This window comes from Silurus aristotelis (assembly GCF_946808225.1).
Source record: "Silurus aristotelis genome assembly, chromosome: 11".
NCBI lineage: Eukaryota > Metazoa > Chordata > Actinopteri > Siluriformes > Siluridae > Silurus > Silurus aristotelis.
The window spans coordinates 10,178,173-10,194,096 of record NC_139584.1 but is presented as its reverse complement, the minus strand read 5'-3'; the positions used below and the strand labels follow the sequence as shown (position 1 = coordinate 10,194,096).

At 38.7% G+C, this 15,924-nt stretch overlaps 1 protein-coding gene across 3 annotated transcripts in view; it reads right to left on the bottom strand.

The window, feature by feature from the left end:
• Window positions 1-15,924, bottom strand: part of cttnbp2nlb (CTTNBP2 N-terminal like b) — a 34,580-nt gene that overhangs the window by 6,069 nt on the left and 12,587 nt on the right. For all 3 annotated transcript variants that reach the window (XM_083555374.1, XM_083555376.1, XM_083555375.1), the window contains 2 exons: window positions 2,784-3,038; window positions 772-879 (listed from right to left, as the gene is read on the bottom strand). In XM_083555374.1, the coding sequence (XP_083411500.1) occupies window positions 772-879; window positions 2,784-3,038 (363 nt within the window). The remainder of the gene's footprint in view (window positions 1-771; window positions 880-2,783; window positions 3,039-15,924) is intronic.

Here is a 15,924-nt window from a genome sequence, read left to right as displayed (position 1 = left end):
AGATAATACTGATGATCTCTGATGTTGCTTTTGAAAATCCAAGGCAGTATTGTAAGAGCACTTGGGGAAAAAAAGAGATCAATATAAGCTACTTATAGAATATATCACTACTTGTGTGTCTTGTAATGAATATATATGATGTGTGTTGTGTGTGTGTGTGTGTGTGTGTGTGTGTATGGGGTGTGTGTGCAGGCTTTATTTTGGGCAGGGCCTGAAGGCAGGAAAGAGCTTTTACGTAATATGGTCTAGTCTGTCCTCTGACCTTCTCACCCTTTCCTCTACCCATACTACACACAGCAGCAGCAGCACACTGAACAATGGATTCTTTTCCTCTGTTGGTTTCCTATAAAGCAATTCTGGACTCAGAAGCCCTGCTGGTCTCTCTCTCTCTCTCTCTCTCTCTCTCTCTCTCTCTCTCTCTCTCTCTCTCTCTCTCTCTCTCTCTCTCTCTCTTTCTCTTTCTTTCACACACACACACACACACACACACACACACACACACACACACACACACTTACAAGGGCAGAAGGGCCATTGTGTTAAAGATTTTTTTTTTTTTTACATCCGTATTTCATCCTAGTACAAAGCGCAGTTCTGCACCACAGCAGATCCAGCAATGTTCTGAACATGCAGCATTCTGCTAACACTGGCACAACACTGAGTATATACCTGTGTGTGTGTGTGTGTGTGTGTGTGTGTGTGTGTGTGTGTGTGTGTGTGTGTGTGTGTGTGTGTGTGTTTGTTCATGTTTTGGCAGCGCTGCTAGGTTACCTGCTGCAGTAGTCGCTCTCTTTCCTTCTCCAGCATGTATGTGACATCATCGCCTTCAGCCATGTCTTGGGCATGGCGCCGCTTCTCTTCCTCCAGATCAGCGATAACCTACACACACACACACACACACACACACACACAAACACACACACCAGCATAGATTAAAAAGAATGGTGAATCCAAAAAATACATAAAAAAAAAAACTTCATCTTTGGGTGCTAAAATAAAAATGATTAAACAGACTAGACAGACAGAAAGGCAGATAGATAGATCACTTCATCACTTTGTAATATGGTCAAATAATAAATAATAAGTGCTTTTTATCTTAAAATTAATAACTGAAGCATGTGTGTGTATAGATTTGGAGTGTGTTTGTCTGTGCACACAAATGCATGTGTGTACATGTTAATAGTGATCATACTTGTCCATCACCACTGCCTTCACTGTTTACTTACTTACTTACTTACTTACTTACTCTCTCTCTCTCTCTCTCTCTCTCTCTCTCTCTCTCTCTCTCTCTCTCTCTCTCTCTCTCTCTCTCTCTCTCTCTCTCTCTCTCTCTCTCTCTCTCTCTCTCTCTCTCTCTCTCACACACAAACACACATTCCTGTTTCTCCTAGACTGAGATCATACGGAAGGCCTGCTGTTCTCTTTGATGATCAGCACAGGGTGACTAAAGTTTCTAAATCAGTGCTCTTTAAAAAAAAAAAAAAAATGTACCTGCGAGAAAGAGAAAGAGAAAGACATTGAGATAATGAAATGATTAGACAAGAAAAATAAGATCTTGGTCTCTGTGTTTCGAGACCAAGTCCTGGTCTTTTCAAGACGCTCTTTGTGAGACAGAATACTCTCCCTCACACACACACACACGCACGCACGCACGCACGCACACGCACGCACGCACGCACGCACGCACGCACACACACACACACTCACTCACGCATGCACGCACACACATGCACTCGCACACATGGAACCTGTGGCTTGATAACAGTGTCATTGTATGTAACTGAAATTTAGAACAGACAAGAACGACACACGTGGATTTCCTCTATCTTGCTTTCTCACGACACACACGCACACACACACACACACACACACACACACACACACATATTCCTTGTCTCTGACTCGAACTCATTCTCCTCACCCCAGGCGGCCTATTGTTCCTTTTGAGGTCGCAAGACTCATCTAAGACGAGAGAGTTAAGGCTTAATCACACGCACACACACTCCCAAAAATGAAATGACCAAAATTGCTTGTTAAAAAACAAAGTGTAAATTCAGAAACCTGAATTTGTATAAATCATATTTTCCTCTTTTTCTCCAATCTTATCTCATTGCTTCATGACGCTGCTTGCTTTTGGTCTCCAGGACTCCAGACAGGAGGTAAACACGGATGAAACCGTGAGGGCGTGTGCAAGTAAACACGAATGAAGGCTTTGTACACATCTCCACACACCAATACAGACACGCTGTACTCAATCCTCTTTCATACTACAGATGCTGGACTACGTCAGCTAATAAAACATGGCTGTTCAGGGTTTGGTTACAAATCCAGATCCAGGACTATTTGTACCCTGAGTAAATATGTGTATCTCTTTTCACTTTCACACAATGTGAGCTGTGAAAGCAGGAAGAGTTCTCTGGTGCCTCTGTGGCAGATATATTTTCCTTCACACTAAATAGGCATAAACACAGGGTAAACCGCTTAGAACCGGATCTTTCTCATGGTTTTCATTTTGACATTTCCTACTGTATGAAGTTCTTCAGTCTCCTAAAATGAACTCGATTTTTCGTTCGCATTTTACATTTCTGCTCGCTACCTGCATTATTGGTTTAATTATAATGAATGAATGATTAATCAATAGAATAATTGAATAGAATACAAATTTGAATTTGAATTAATCAAATAATTCATTCACTAGAATTCATACATTATAAAAAAAACATCCATATTTTAGATTTTTCTCATTTTTAGAACTACAGCTCATGCATCTAACGCTCTCTCACCCGTCTGTGTCTGCTCTCGGCCGCCGCTAGCTGTGTCATCATCTTCTCCTGCATGCGCTTGCAGTGGCTCATCACCAGCTTCAGGACAGCCAGCGGGCTTGGGTTGATTTGGCCTCTCCCACCATGACCACGAGCCTGGGGCTGACCCTGGTCGTGACCCTGCATTGCCTCGCTGTCTCTCTGTAGAGCCATGAAGGGATCGCTGAGGTCATAGCGCCCGTACCGCTCCTGCACAAATGCGTCTCGCTGCTGTCCCTGGGGTGGATATCAGAAGGTCAAAGGTTAGAGCACAGGTAAGGTATGCTATTGGCATGCTTTCTTTCAGTGATATATGGGAAGATGTTTGTAATGCATTTGTAATGAGATGATTTGGTTAAACGCCGTCTGGTCATTGACTCTCCAGAGGGGGGTCTCATTAAAAGTTAATTGTTGGGTGGTGTAATGTAAAAACAGCAAAGGAAATGGAGTTATTTATGAAATAAATATCAAAAGAAGCTTACAAATATGAGTTTAATGTGTCATAATGTGAGTTTATTCATGTCATATACTTCATTGGGGATACAGAGAGTCTTTCACAATATCTAACACAATATTTTCCTAACAAAATGTCATCTAAGCATATCTATCTATCTATCTATCTATCTATCTATCTATCTATCTATCTATCTATCTATCTATCTATCTATCTATCTATCTATCTATCTATCTATCTATATATCTATCTATCTATCTATCTATCTAGAGAGAGAGAGAGAGAGAGAGAGAAAGAGAGAGAGAGAGAGAGAGAGAGAGAGAGAGAGAGAGAGAGAGAGAGAGAGAGAGAGAGAGAGAGAGATTCATATGTCCATCCCATTTAATCTCCGTTTGCTGTTATAATAATCTCCATACTGGGAAAATTTTGGAGTGGGATTTAGGAAATTAGTGGAGATTATTCAGCCACAAGGGTGTTAGGAAAATCAGGTACTGATGTAAGTGATGTGAGGAGGCCTGGGGTGCATTCAGCATTCCAATTCATCCCAAAGGTGTTCAGTAGGGTAGAGGTCGAAGTTCTATAGAGGACCACTAAACCATATCTTCATAAAGTTCACATTGTGCATAGGGGCATTGCTATGCTGGATCAGGTTTGTCTCTCCTAGTTCAGGTGAAGGGAAAATTAAATTCTGCTGCAATCAAAGTACAATTGTGTACGTCCAACTTTGTTGTAACAATTTGGGGAAGAACCACATCGGGTGTCCCAAAACTTTTGTTTATATAGTGTGTATACACTATATTATTGAGGTGTCTGTTCATAAAGGCCTTGATCTCAGTTTTTTTACACATCTGCCTGAAACATTATAGCTAAAGTCAATTTTTTTCAATCAGCTTCTACTCTTTCATAGAAATTATATAGAGTGTACAGGGATTTGAACTTTTAAACTGTTCTCAAGACTCACAGAAATAAATCAACCTGCCATGCAGACATTTATCCAATTACAGCTCTTTCCTCAAATGGTTTTTGCAGTCGCCGAAGACGAATGTAATGAGAGAATGTGGCGTTTTTGCACACTCCGGAGAATGTGTGGAATGTATGACCAACTAAGAGCTGCTTTAGTTGGACCTTGCGCTACATTCAAAGCTTCACTACTTACCAACTCCTCATGGCATGCTGGGAGACCAAAAAAAAAAGACCAACAGATGAAAAGCTAGAGCAGGGAGAAACTAAAAGAGGCATGTGCTATAAGGACACGGTGAGACAAGACAGCAGAATGATCTTCCTCATGATGTCCATGGCAACATCAGCAGGGATCTCTGCACTTATTTAACATTAACCAGGTGATGAGGGTCATCCTGTACATCCAAACAGACCCATAGAGAGATGAGCAGGTGCAGCCTGGGCTTCATTAGGTCTTGTTTCACAAGTAATAACCACCTGAATTTTACACACACACACACACACACACACACACACATACACACACACACACACACACACACACAATACAGCCCTGCCCCCAAATCCCCGAACACATACTTTCCCACAAGGCCACCATAGGCAGGTGTTAAACCTTCCCTTGGGGAGTGAGGGTCACCACCACCACAGAAAGGAGCACAAAAGGAGCAGCTGGTGAGGCTGGAACGTGTGTGTGTGTGTGTGTGTGTGTGTGTGTGTGTGTGTGTGTGTGTGTGTGTGTGTGTGTGTGTGTGTGTGTTGCATTTGGCATGTCAATATGGGCCATCCTTAATGAATGAATTGGCAGATGGGACAACAAGCACACACACGCACACAGTCTTTATGATTTAGTGATCATACATTAATAATCATAAAAGAACAATTACAGTATATAATCATGTAATGACCTCTGGTATACTCTATTAACTATTTTTGCACAAAGTAACAAGATGCCTTACTTTCAAGACCAAATCCAAAACAAAACGTTCCTACAACATACGGTACACAGAACACACTTTTTCAAATACTCAAGCATTAAAACAGATAAAGGAATCAGGTATCGTTCTAATCCCATGCTCATTTTTTTAAATTTTTTTATAAAACCCTATACCAACATTTGAAAACACGTAATTTACTGTATGTGACGGAAAGCCGGAGTATGCTCCTGTTACTGACGGGTCGACACAAAATGGCTAAAATATTCTAAACAAAAAATGGTGCAAACTGTGCTCTCTGCAAAAATCAAGAGAAAGAACTCCAACACAAGTACTGATATTATAACATCTCAAATATAAAACTTGGCACAATGAGCTCGCTGTGGTATACAGCAGCAATCAACACTGCAGATAGTGCTTGCTGGGAGAATCTACAGACTCACGAGGTGAGTGAAAATCACAGCTTTTTCCCTGTATTTTGTTCTTGATGATAAGCCAATATGGGACATTAAAAACATGCACTGTAAACCAAAAAGCACTTTTTCTACCACACCCAAGTTACCCAGTGCACAAAGTGTACTGCATTCAATAGTAAAGGAACGAACAATACAAAGAACGAGCGTAGCAGCCTACAGCATGCCCATGTTCACTTTTCATGGCTACTATTAAAACTGGAGGAACACAAATAGAGAAACAGAGCCAAATAAATTGTACTGTGATGCCTCTGATCGATTAAAACTGTATAGATTAGTCATTTTGGTATCGTACCAATGAGATGATCATATCCTCGTGGTCAGTCCCTATATATATATATATATATAGATTTAATGTGGAAAAGTTATTTAAAATAAACTTTTTTTAGGTGCAAGGGCATACCAAATATACTAAAATGCGTACCAATAATGGAATTAGCCTAAGGACTGTATGAACGCATGATTCCGGGAATTCTGTTAAAGGCTCTGGGAGAGAAGCGGCTCCATATTCTGCCTTTGAATAAATGGAATTTATTGAGGACATGAAAAAGGTCATATTTCACAGGCATTTTAGTGCAGTATACAGTCTAAGGCTGTATATCCTGTGTGTGTGAACTTAAAGACATGTAAAACCATCCCACACACACACACAATTCCTCCTAATGGGATTTTTTTCTCTGTTTAAAAAGCTTGTTTACATCGCAAGGTAGCTGACTGCACCTGTTCCTCTTTTCATCTGCTTCCCTTCATCTCACTCGCTTCACATTTTCTCACTGACTATCTGCATGTTATCCTTCTAAAGGCTACTAAATTACAAGACAAACTGAAATAACAAAAGGGTGCATATGTGGGGGTAATATTTAAACTTGCTTTTACGAGCCTGTGTCACTGTTCTTCATTTGACTAATCATGCCAGGTTGAGTAACAAAGTCCACAACAACAAATAACCCATATACAAAAATATACAACCCTGTGGGTGGAAATGCTTTTTTAGAAGGAGCGCTATGGCCAGTGTGTGTGTGTGTGTGTGTGTGTGTGTGTGTGTGTGTGTGTTATTATGATATAAGTCCAATGTGTCATATTTCAGCTTGTGTCCAAGACACCCACAGCTAAGCTTAGTCACGAACACACACAGAGGAGGGATTATCTTCTGCTGCTGTACTCTAAGTGTGTTTAAACTGATAAACAGATGAAGATGAGGCATTCCAATGAAAATTCAAATCCAATTCCAATGAAAACCCAACGCTGAAACATAAGTTTTTTGCTTTTTTGATAGATGAACTTGCATGTCTCATGCACACCCATATATTTGTGTAAAGTACAAGACAAGGTGCTTTTCACTGTGCCATGAATTTATATAGGACCAGCATAAAGAAAAGTGCAGCTCTAGCCAACACAACCAGCAGAGTACAGCATACACCCCCCCCCCCAATTCCCTTCCTCCTTCTCTCTCTCTCTCTCTCTCTCTCTCTCTCAATCTGTGTGTGTGTGTGTGGAATGTGTGCATTCTATGGGCACTGTGATGAACCTGTACAAATCCTGTCCATAAACCTGCATAAAAATGTCTGCAGTGTGTGACACCCAAGGGACTGCAGATAAATGAAAAGCGAGAGAGCAGCTGGACCCCAAAAACGACAGAGAAAGCAAGCGAGTAGTGAGGAAGCGGATGAGTGGGTACCGAATAGAGGGAGGATGAAAAAAAAAAATTAGAGGAAAAGGTTAAATGTAAACCGAATGGACAGAGAGGAAGCAGATAAGATGGTACACCTCAGGCCTGAACGGAAGAAGAGGAAACAGAGGAAAAGAATAAGCAGGGGCTAAATGGAGGATTATAAAGTGAGATTAATGGAGGCCAAATCCCAAACTGGGGAGTAGGACAAAAAGGATGAGTGAGGTGCATTGGAGGAAAAGAAAATGAGATAAATAGGGGACTGAATCTGAAATAGAGGCAGAAGAGGTGCAAGAATAAATGCGGAATTTGAAGGGGGGATTTAAAGGATTTACCTACAACAGCCTCTGAACTGCTTTGCTTGCACTGATGAAGGAATTTAATCTTTTTGTCCTAAAAAGAGCTGACAAAATTGTATTGCACTTTTTTTCTCTAAATGCACACATATAACTGTGACCTATTTAACTTCACTTATAGAAGCAAGCACTTCCCACCACCTACCCTTCATTTTTACTCCATTTACTATTAGTGAGGTACACAATTTACAGTGCTTCCTGGATTAGTCAAATTTTGTATAAAAACTAATATTTTTTATTTATATATATATATATATATATATATATATATATATATATATATATATATATATATATATATATATATATATATAGAGAGAGAGAGAGAGAGAGAGAGAGAGAGAGAGAGAGAGTTTCTTTTTTTTTTCTATCTTTTTCTTTTTTCTCCACACCCTTCACACACTCATACACACACACTGAACTATTGGTGACACATTGACCAGGCCAGATAAGCAATCAAACATGACTTCTGCTGAAGCTCTTCCCTACTGCACTTAAATCAGCTCAGAAATGAATCTACATTTGACACTGATTCAAACTGAGTCAGTTCCTGATTCGCTTTCTAATTCTATTTAAAAGTTAAGTACTACTTCCAAATGAATACACATAATTTCTGGGAATATATAACATATATAATCCTCAGACATAGAATTCTGATTTGTACAGTGAGTTTGTGAATTCAAGGAAACTTCTGAACATTGAGCAAACCTTCCTGGATTAAACCAAATGATTGCATTGGTCTGGATGAGTCTACAAAGTCAGTATATGTGTATAAGCATGAGCCCTGTCAGACTGGTCTTGTAGGTAATGTAACATCCATATATAGCGTCCTTCTTAATGTTAGGCATTAGGTTTAAACCTTTTAAAGTGCATGTTTTTATGTTGTACTTTCAGACATGCATAGAAAACCTCTACTATCTCTCGCTCTTGCCACTTTGTACAGACCCCCAGGGCCCTACGTTGACTTTCTTTAAGAGTTTGCTTGTTTTCTTTTTAGACCCCTTTGTCAATTTTGATAAAGTGCTGCTTGTAGGAGAGTTTAATGTTCACATAGATGATGCAAATAATGCCCTAGGACTATTATTTGTGGACTTACTAAACTCCTTTGGGGTTAAACAAAACATTACTAGTCCTACTCATTCTTTTAATCACACGCTAGACTTAATAATATTCCACGGAGCAGACGTCACTGATGTAAATATTTTACCTCGGAGTGATATCACAGACCAATACCTCATACTGTACACACAATTGTTCTGATCACTAAGGACGATTCACAAAATGGCTAACAACATAGGCACTATCCTTACTAGCATATTAGACACGGTTGCCCCGATCCGATTCAAAAAGTTTGAGAGTAAAAACACCTGCACCAATGGTATAATAGTCATACTCATGCCCTCAAGAGAGCAGCCAGTAATCTGGAGAGAAAATGGCGAAAAACTAAATTAGAGGTTTTTAGAATTGCACAAATACAGTACTACAGACTACAGATAGGCGCTATACGATGCTAGGGCCAAGCACCTGAGCAAACTCATAGAAAACAACCAAAACAATGCTAGGTTTCTTTTTAGTACAGTGGTTAGATTAACAACAAATCAGGTTTTTGAAAAGAGTATTTCATCACAATAAGTAGTAGTAAGGACTTTATGAATTTCTTTACTGAAAAAACTTAAAAGTATCAAAAAAACTATTGTGGAGGTCCAACCTCTGACAGCATCTTGTGATCCAGTCTCAGCTAAAGCTCAACAATTACAATTACATTGCTTAACAAGTATAGGACAGGAAGAGCTATGTGATCTTATCACCAAAGCCAAATCAACAACATGTCTGTTAGATTCCATTCCAACTAAGTTAGTAAAATAAGTGTTACTTACAGCTGGTGAGCCTCTCTCTCAATATTATTAACTCCTCACTATCTTCAGGTCACGGCTCTAAACCCCTTGAGTTGGCAGTTAATAAGCCCCTTGTTAAGACACCTAATTTAGACCCATATCAATTATAGTCCAATTTCAAACCTTCTGTTTATGTCTAAGATTTTACAAAAAAGATTGTGTCATCCCAGTTATGCTCCTTCTCACAAGAAAACAATATCATTGTAAAGAGTTTCATTCAGGATTCAGGCCCCATCATAGCACTGAAACTGTGCTAGTTAAAATCACAAATGACCTGTTTTTATCTTCAGAACAAAAAGCTACATCTCTCGGTTAGTTTTACTAGATCTTAGTGCTGCATTCAAAACTATAGATAATGACATTTTTACTAGATCGTGTACAAAATGACATAGGCATTCATAAACAGGCATTACGTTGGTTTAAATCTTATCTGTCTGATCAATACTATTTTGTAGATTTAAATGGAGAACTATCCTGGTTAATGCAAGTAAATTTTGGGGTGCCACAAAGTTCAGTTCTAGGACCCCTGTTTTTCTCAGTATACATGCGTCCCTTGGGAAAAATTATTAGAAGGCATTAGATTAGCTTTCACTGTTATGCTAAGGATTCCCCACTATATATCTCATCAAAACCAGACAAAACATCTCAATTGAAAAGGTTAACTGAGAGTGTTAAAAATTAAAAGATTGGATGCCGCATAACTTTCTATTATTAGATTCTGATTATACAGAGATTTTGCTCATCGGTGCAAAAAAACAGTACACAGAAGCGCCAGCATTTCAACTTGCATTTAGAACAATGTACTGTAAATACTATGTTGTAATGTAATGTAACTACTAGTTCAAAAGTAAAAGACTAAAAGTCCCAAAACTCTGGACTTCTAGTAGTTCCTAGAATAGCAAAGTCCATTAAATGTGGTAGAGCATTCTCACATTTAGCTCCTAAACTTTGGAATAGTCTTCCTGACAGTGTTCGGGGCTCAGACACACTTTACCAGTTTAAGTGCAAATTAAAATTGTATCTTTTTAGCAGGGCCTACACATAACACACATCACCTATCATAACTTTGTGTTCCAGTACATCTGATCAAATGCACATTATCAAGTTGTGCTTGTTAATATCATGAACAGCAGCTACGCTAATTCCTCTTCATTGGTTCTCTAGCCAGCTCCAGTTGTGTCCCATCTTGTGAAGATTATGGACTTTCAAAAAGTAGATGTCGACCCATGCCCAATCTAGAGATGTACCAGCGCCATTTGGATCCCACTTCATGTAGAGTTTGGAGATTAGACTTCTTTTAACGGGCTCTGGCATGAAGGAGTTGGTGTTGGATCTCAGATGTTGAGCTATTTTATGAGTTGACGTCAATTGACTGTATAAGACTGTAGAAAGGACATTACCCATAATCACACGTTCCGGTGCTCATAGTATCTCTCACTGTCTGGTGTTTTGTATTGTTTGAAATATTTATAATCACACTCTTGATATCACCCAAATGATAAAGGGACAATGTCCATGGGAAAAGCGCTATAGAAATAAACTTCTTGAAACTTGACCTTCCTGGCTTGTTAATGAATAATTAAGATAAAAGAAAAACATACCAACCATTAAAAACTAAAGCACAAAAGTTCATAACTAGTGTCAGGTATTTTTTCTGCTGTAATCATATAACCAGACGATACATATGTCTGGCCAAACCTTTATTTCCTTCAAAGCCACAGACGATGTTATCATTAATAGGCAATGATTAGGGGGCATGAGAGGACGACGGTGTATTACAACCCGACCTCACAAGCCCAGTTAACGGTTTCCTGCTGATAAGTGAAACCAGGAGTAATTAAAGATTTCTGTACCTAGCAAGTGATGCAGCGGCAATTTAATTTTTTAGAATGCATTCTGATACCTACAGTCTAACTTGTTGTTTCTACTTATATACAGTGGCTTTCTGATTATTAAAGGTCAAGTATCACTGAGAAACTGTGAATAAGAGCAAAAGTCATTTTCCTTTGTTTTAGGAGTGAATAGCTCTAAATCTGACTTTTATCAGTCAGGCAGTTCTTGCAATATTTTTTCCACTTATTAAACTCCATTATAAATGAGCTTGCAATAAAAATGTCACCCTGTGGTGTCAGCAATCCACACAACTGAATTCTCTCCTGAATAATACAGCAAAAATACATCAGCCAAATTACTATACAAATGACACACCACAGGTCTTCCAGGATTTGCATGTAAAGCATATTGGTGTTAAATTTGTAAATACAGGGTGAAGTAACTGGGCGTGCCGCTGTCTGGATGATGGTCATTTATAATCTCGGGCCACCAGGAGATCACTGTTTATTTTTCTTTTACTGAATGTAAAGCATTAATCTACATTACTGCAGCAAATTACTGCTGAACCACCACTCCAGGGGATAAAGCTATTCTCTTTTTTTCTATGTCTAACCACTTCTGGTGCTGGAGGCCTGATTCTGAGGTCAAAGAAACAAAAAGGAGACAAGCAATAGAGAGGAAAATAGGAGAGAAAAAAAGAGAATGTATAGAGCTCCATTAGGAGGGAGCTTTTCTTTGATATCCTCGCCCATGGCTTGCTCATTATTGATAAGAAATTTTGAAGTTTCAAATTTATATTCGCCTTTATTTATTTCTATACAGCTGCTTTAGGATAATGTCTATAGAATTTTAATTGAATTGAGGTGGTTGAGTTTGATTTCAAGTTTCAAGCAAGAAGATTTGGTGGTCTTTTGTGCCTCTATGTCGCCTTGCGGGAGAAAAGAATGAGAAAATAACAGCGGTGGAAAGGAAAGCAGTGGAGGAGGGCTCTAATGAGTGAATAAGAACGCGAGGAGGCAAGTACAGACGTGTTCATGGCTCATGTTTAACTGAAGCATGGGAAAGCAGTGGCTTTCTCAGTCCTCAGATTTAAAAACACATACAAAGTTCATTGCATGCTGCTTGAAACGAGTAGCCGCTCTGTCTGCATGTGTCTAGTTCTCAAGTGAACTCATCAAACCTATCAGGTTTTCAAACTAAGCAAGGAATTCTAGGCGTGGAGTTTCTCAACATAGCTATTAATAATGCAAATACAGCAGCATACAAAATCAGTTTTTTGTCAAAGAACAGTCATTTTATGTGAATAAATATAGAGCAGATTAACCCAGACCTACAATTTCCTGAGTGAATTACTCAAATAAACTCTTGGCCTGTCTTGTGTGTAGTGTGTGTGTGTGTATATGAAAGGGAAATGAGGGCCAGAGACCTCGTAGCTCTGCTTAATATAGCCTTCAGTCGTTCCAGCATGATCTCATGCAGCAAAACACACCTCAGAGCCTTAATATACCACATACTATTAGGATTACCACACTGCAAATAAAATTTCCTCAGATCTCAGCAGGCATATACATTTGGACGGCGTTATGTTGTTGAGGTTGAGTTCAACAGCACCTGCCTGCATAGTGCTTTTAGATATAGTCCAGTCTGAGACCATCTTCAACAAGATAAGTGTACTTTCACAACTGAGCTCATCTTTCTTTGCCATAAGTTTAATATCTAATATGATGTAAAATATTTATTAGAGATAAAAGCCTGGCATGAAGAATTTATAAAGCATATCCTGTGGTCATGAGAAAAATTTACTCTGTTTTAGAAAAGTCAAATTATTGCTTTGCATCAAGCAAAGAAAACAACTAAGGAAATTGCTAAAACTACTAAAATTGGGACAAGAACTGTCCAGTCCATTATTAAAAGCTGAAAAGATAGTGGTAAACCATCATCTTCGAAAAAGAAAAAAAATCTGAAAAACAAATTCATGATTGATCTTGAATTTGAGTGCACTTACATGTTTGCGAAAATTCAATCTTAATAAAACAACAGTAGAATTCACAGATATGTTTAAAAGTAAGATTTTGAGCATTTCCACAAGCATAATGTGAACAGAACTTAAGAGGTTGGGACTTAACCACTTATTAGTGAGTCTGATGGAAAGATTTTGCTAGGATTAGACTCTAGAGCAACAACAATAAAGGTCATGTGGTCTGATGAGTCCAGATTTACCCTGTTCCAGAGTACAGGGTGCATCAGGGTAAGAAGAGAAGTGGATGAAGTGACACACCTATCACCCATGTAGAGTACAAGCCTGTGGGGGCAGTGTCATGATCTGGGGATCCTTCAGTTTGTTATGTCTAGATGCAACAATATTATGTGCCCAAAGATGAGGTTAGCTGACTATCTAAATATACTGAATGACTGTTTTTTCCATCAACAGATTTTTTTCTTCCCTGATGGCACGGGCATGTTCCAAGATGACAATGGCTGGATTCATCAAGCTCAAATTTGAAAAAAATGGTTCAGGGAGCATGAGACATCATTTTCACACATGGGTTGGCTGCCACAGAATCAAGACATTAAGCCCCTTTGAGAATCTTTAGAATATGTTGGAAAGTTAGAACTTGAAATTTCCTTTTTTTTGAGGGTGCATACAATGCTTATGAAATAGTTTGTTGGTTCACATTGGTTACCACAAAGCTGGGTGTGATGGTCAGGTGTACACAAACCATTGACCACAAAGTGGATATATACATAAGGAAAGTAAAAATTTTAGACACCACTTTTCTTTCTGATACCAATACAAATACTGAAACCTTGAGAAAATTGTGAAAGTACCATGTCTCAAAAAATATTTTTATTTTTTTTAGTTTAATTTGTCAAATTTGATACTAGAGCCAATATCTGCTATGTTCTCAGTTATTTGAACCTCAATATTTCCAGTGGTTGAAAAAATTGGTGCGTTACAACAATCAAGATCAAAATAAATATGCTTTAAAAAGCTTCTTCTTTTTTCAGCTGCTCTTTTTAGGGGTCACCACAGCGGATCATCTGTCTCCATACCCCCCTGTTCTCTACATCTGCCCCTTTTAAACCAACTACCTTAATTTCTTCCTTCACCACATCCATAAACCTCCTCCTTGGTTTTCTTCTTTTCCTCCTCCTGGTGGCTCCATCCTCAGCATTCTCCTACCGATATACCCCATGTCCCTCCTCAGCGCATTCCAAACCATCTCAACCGGGCCTCTCTCGATTTGTCTCCAAAACGTCTTACATGCGCTGTCCCTCTAATAAACTCATTTCTAATCCTGTCCATCCTCGTCACTCTCAACAAAAATCTCATCATCTTCAGCTCTGCTACCTCCAGCTCCACCTACTGTCTTTTAGACAATAAATGCCTTAAAAATGTGTGCATTTATTTGGAAAAGAACTGAACCGAGCAAACATGTCTATAACATGTGTGGCATTACAACATGTCTACAAAGAGTGGCAATACTTCTGGATTTGACTGTTATAAGCAAATCTAAACCACACACACAAATACATACACACACCTACAATACTGTCAACATTCCCATCAATTAACAATAATAACATGCGAGAGCTGGGCATGTTGTTCCATTAGGAGAGGAACTGGATGAAAAGAAATCAACACTTAACATACACTTCCAGAGAAACCCAATTGCATTCCAGGTCTTTTCAGTGCTGAGAAATGTCCCATTTTGCCCACAGGGTGTGTCATGCCAAAAGCCACACAGAACGATACATTATAACCATGACCAAACATGGAGCTAAGTAAATGTTTCCCTCTTCCTGTATTTATCTCAATTTGATCGCTTTCTCTCACACATTTTCTCTCTCTGTCTCTCCTTCTTCCTGTCTACGGCCACAAATAATGTCCCAAAGCACTACAATACTGTACTTTCATGCCAGTCAAAGCACAAACCAGTACTTCCACCCAACTGGACTCTCAACTTTCCTTATAAGAATACCTTTAAATGCAATATATTAATGAACAGATCTACTATTTATATATTTACTTCATGAAAAAAAAAAAAAAACAAGGAATGAGTCATGCTGGTGTAAACAATCTATTTGGATATGGTTTGTACCATTTCAGGTTTCTAACCACAGCAGGCACAAAGACTGTTGGCTCGATTCATGTAACAATCAGGATTCCAGACCTTTTAGGGCAACACTATGGGAACATAATAACAGAATAAAAAAACAGTTTTGTTTTTTAGAGGTCCACACGTCCTATATTACATTTATTATATGTATACACTTTCGATTACTCGATTCTGATTTGGTCATAAGGTGTTTAGTAATTTACAGGAACTGTTCTGGCTGCATAGGTTTACTATTATAATGCACATTGTGTCTAGTTTCCTTATATGTAAGATGGGGAAAAAACATCGATTTTAAAATGCAAGCATTTTAATGTTAAAGAGTTCGAAAGATTTGCCAGTATCTGTTATTTGTGACTGTCAAAGCTGAAAGCTAAAGCGTTTAAGCTGGCATATCACTATAACAAATGATAAAGGGAAAGAACGTAAGTAA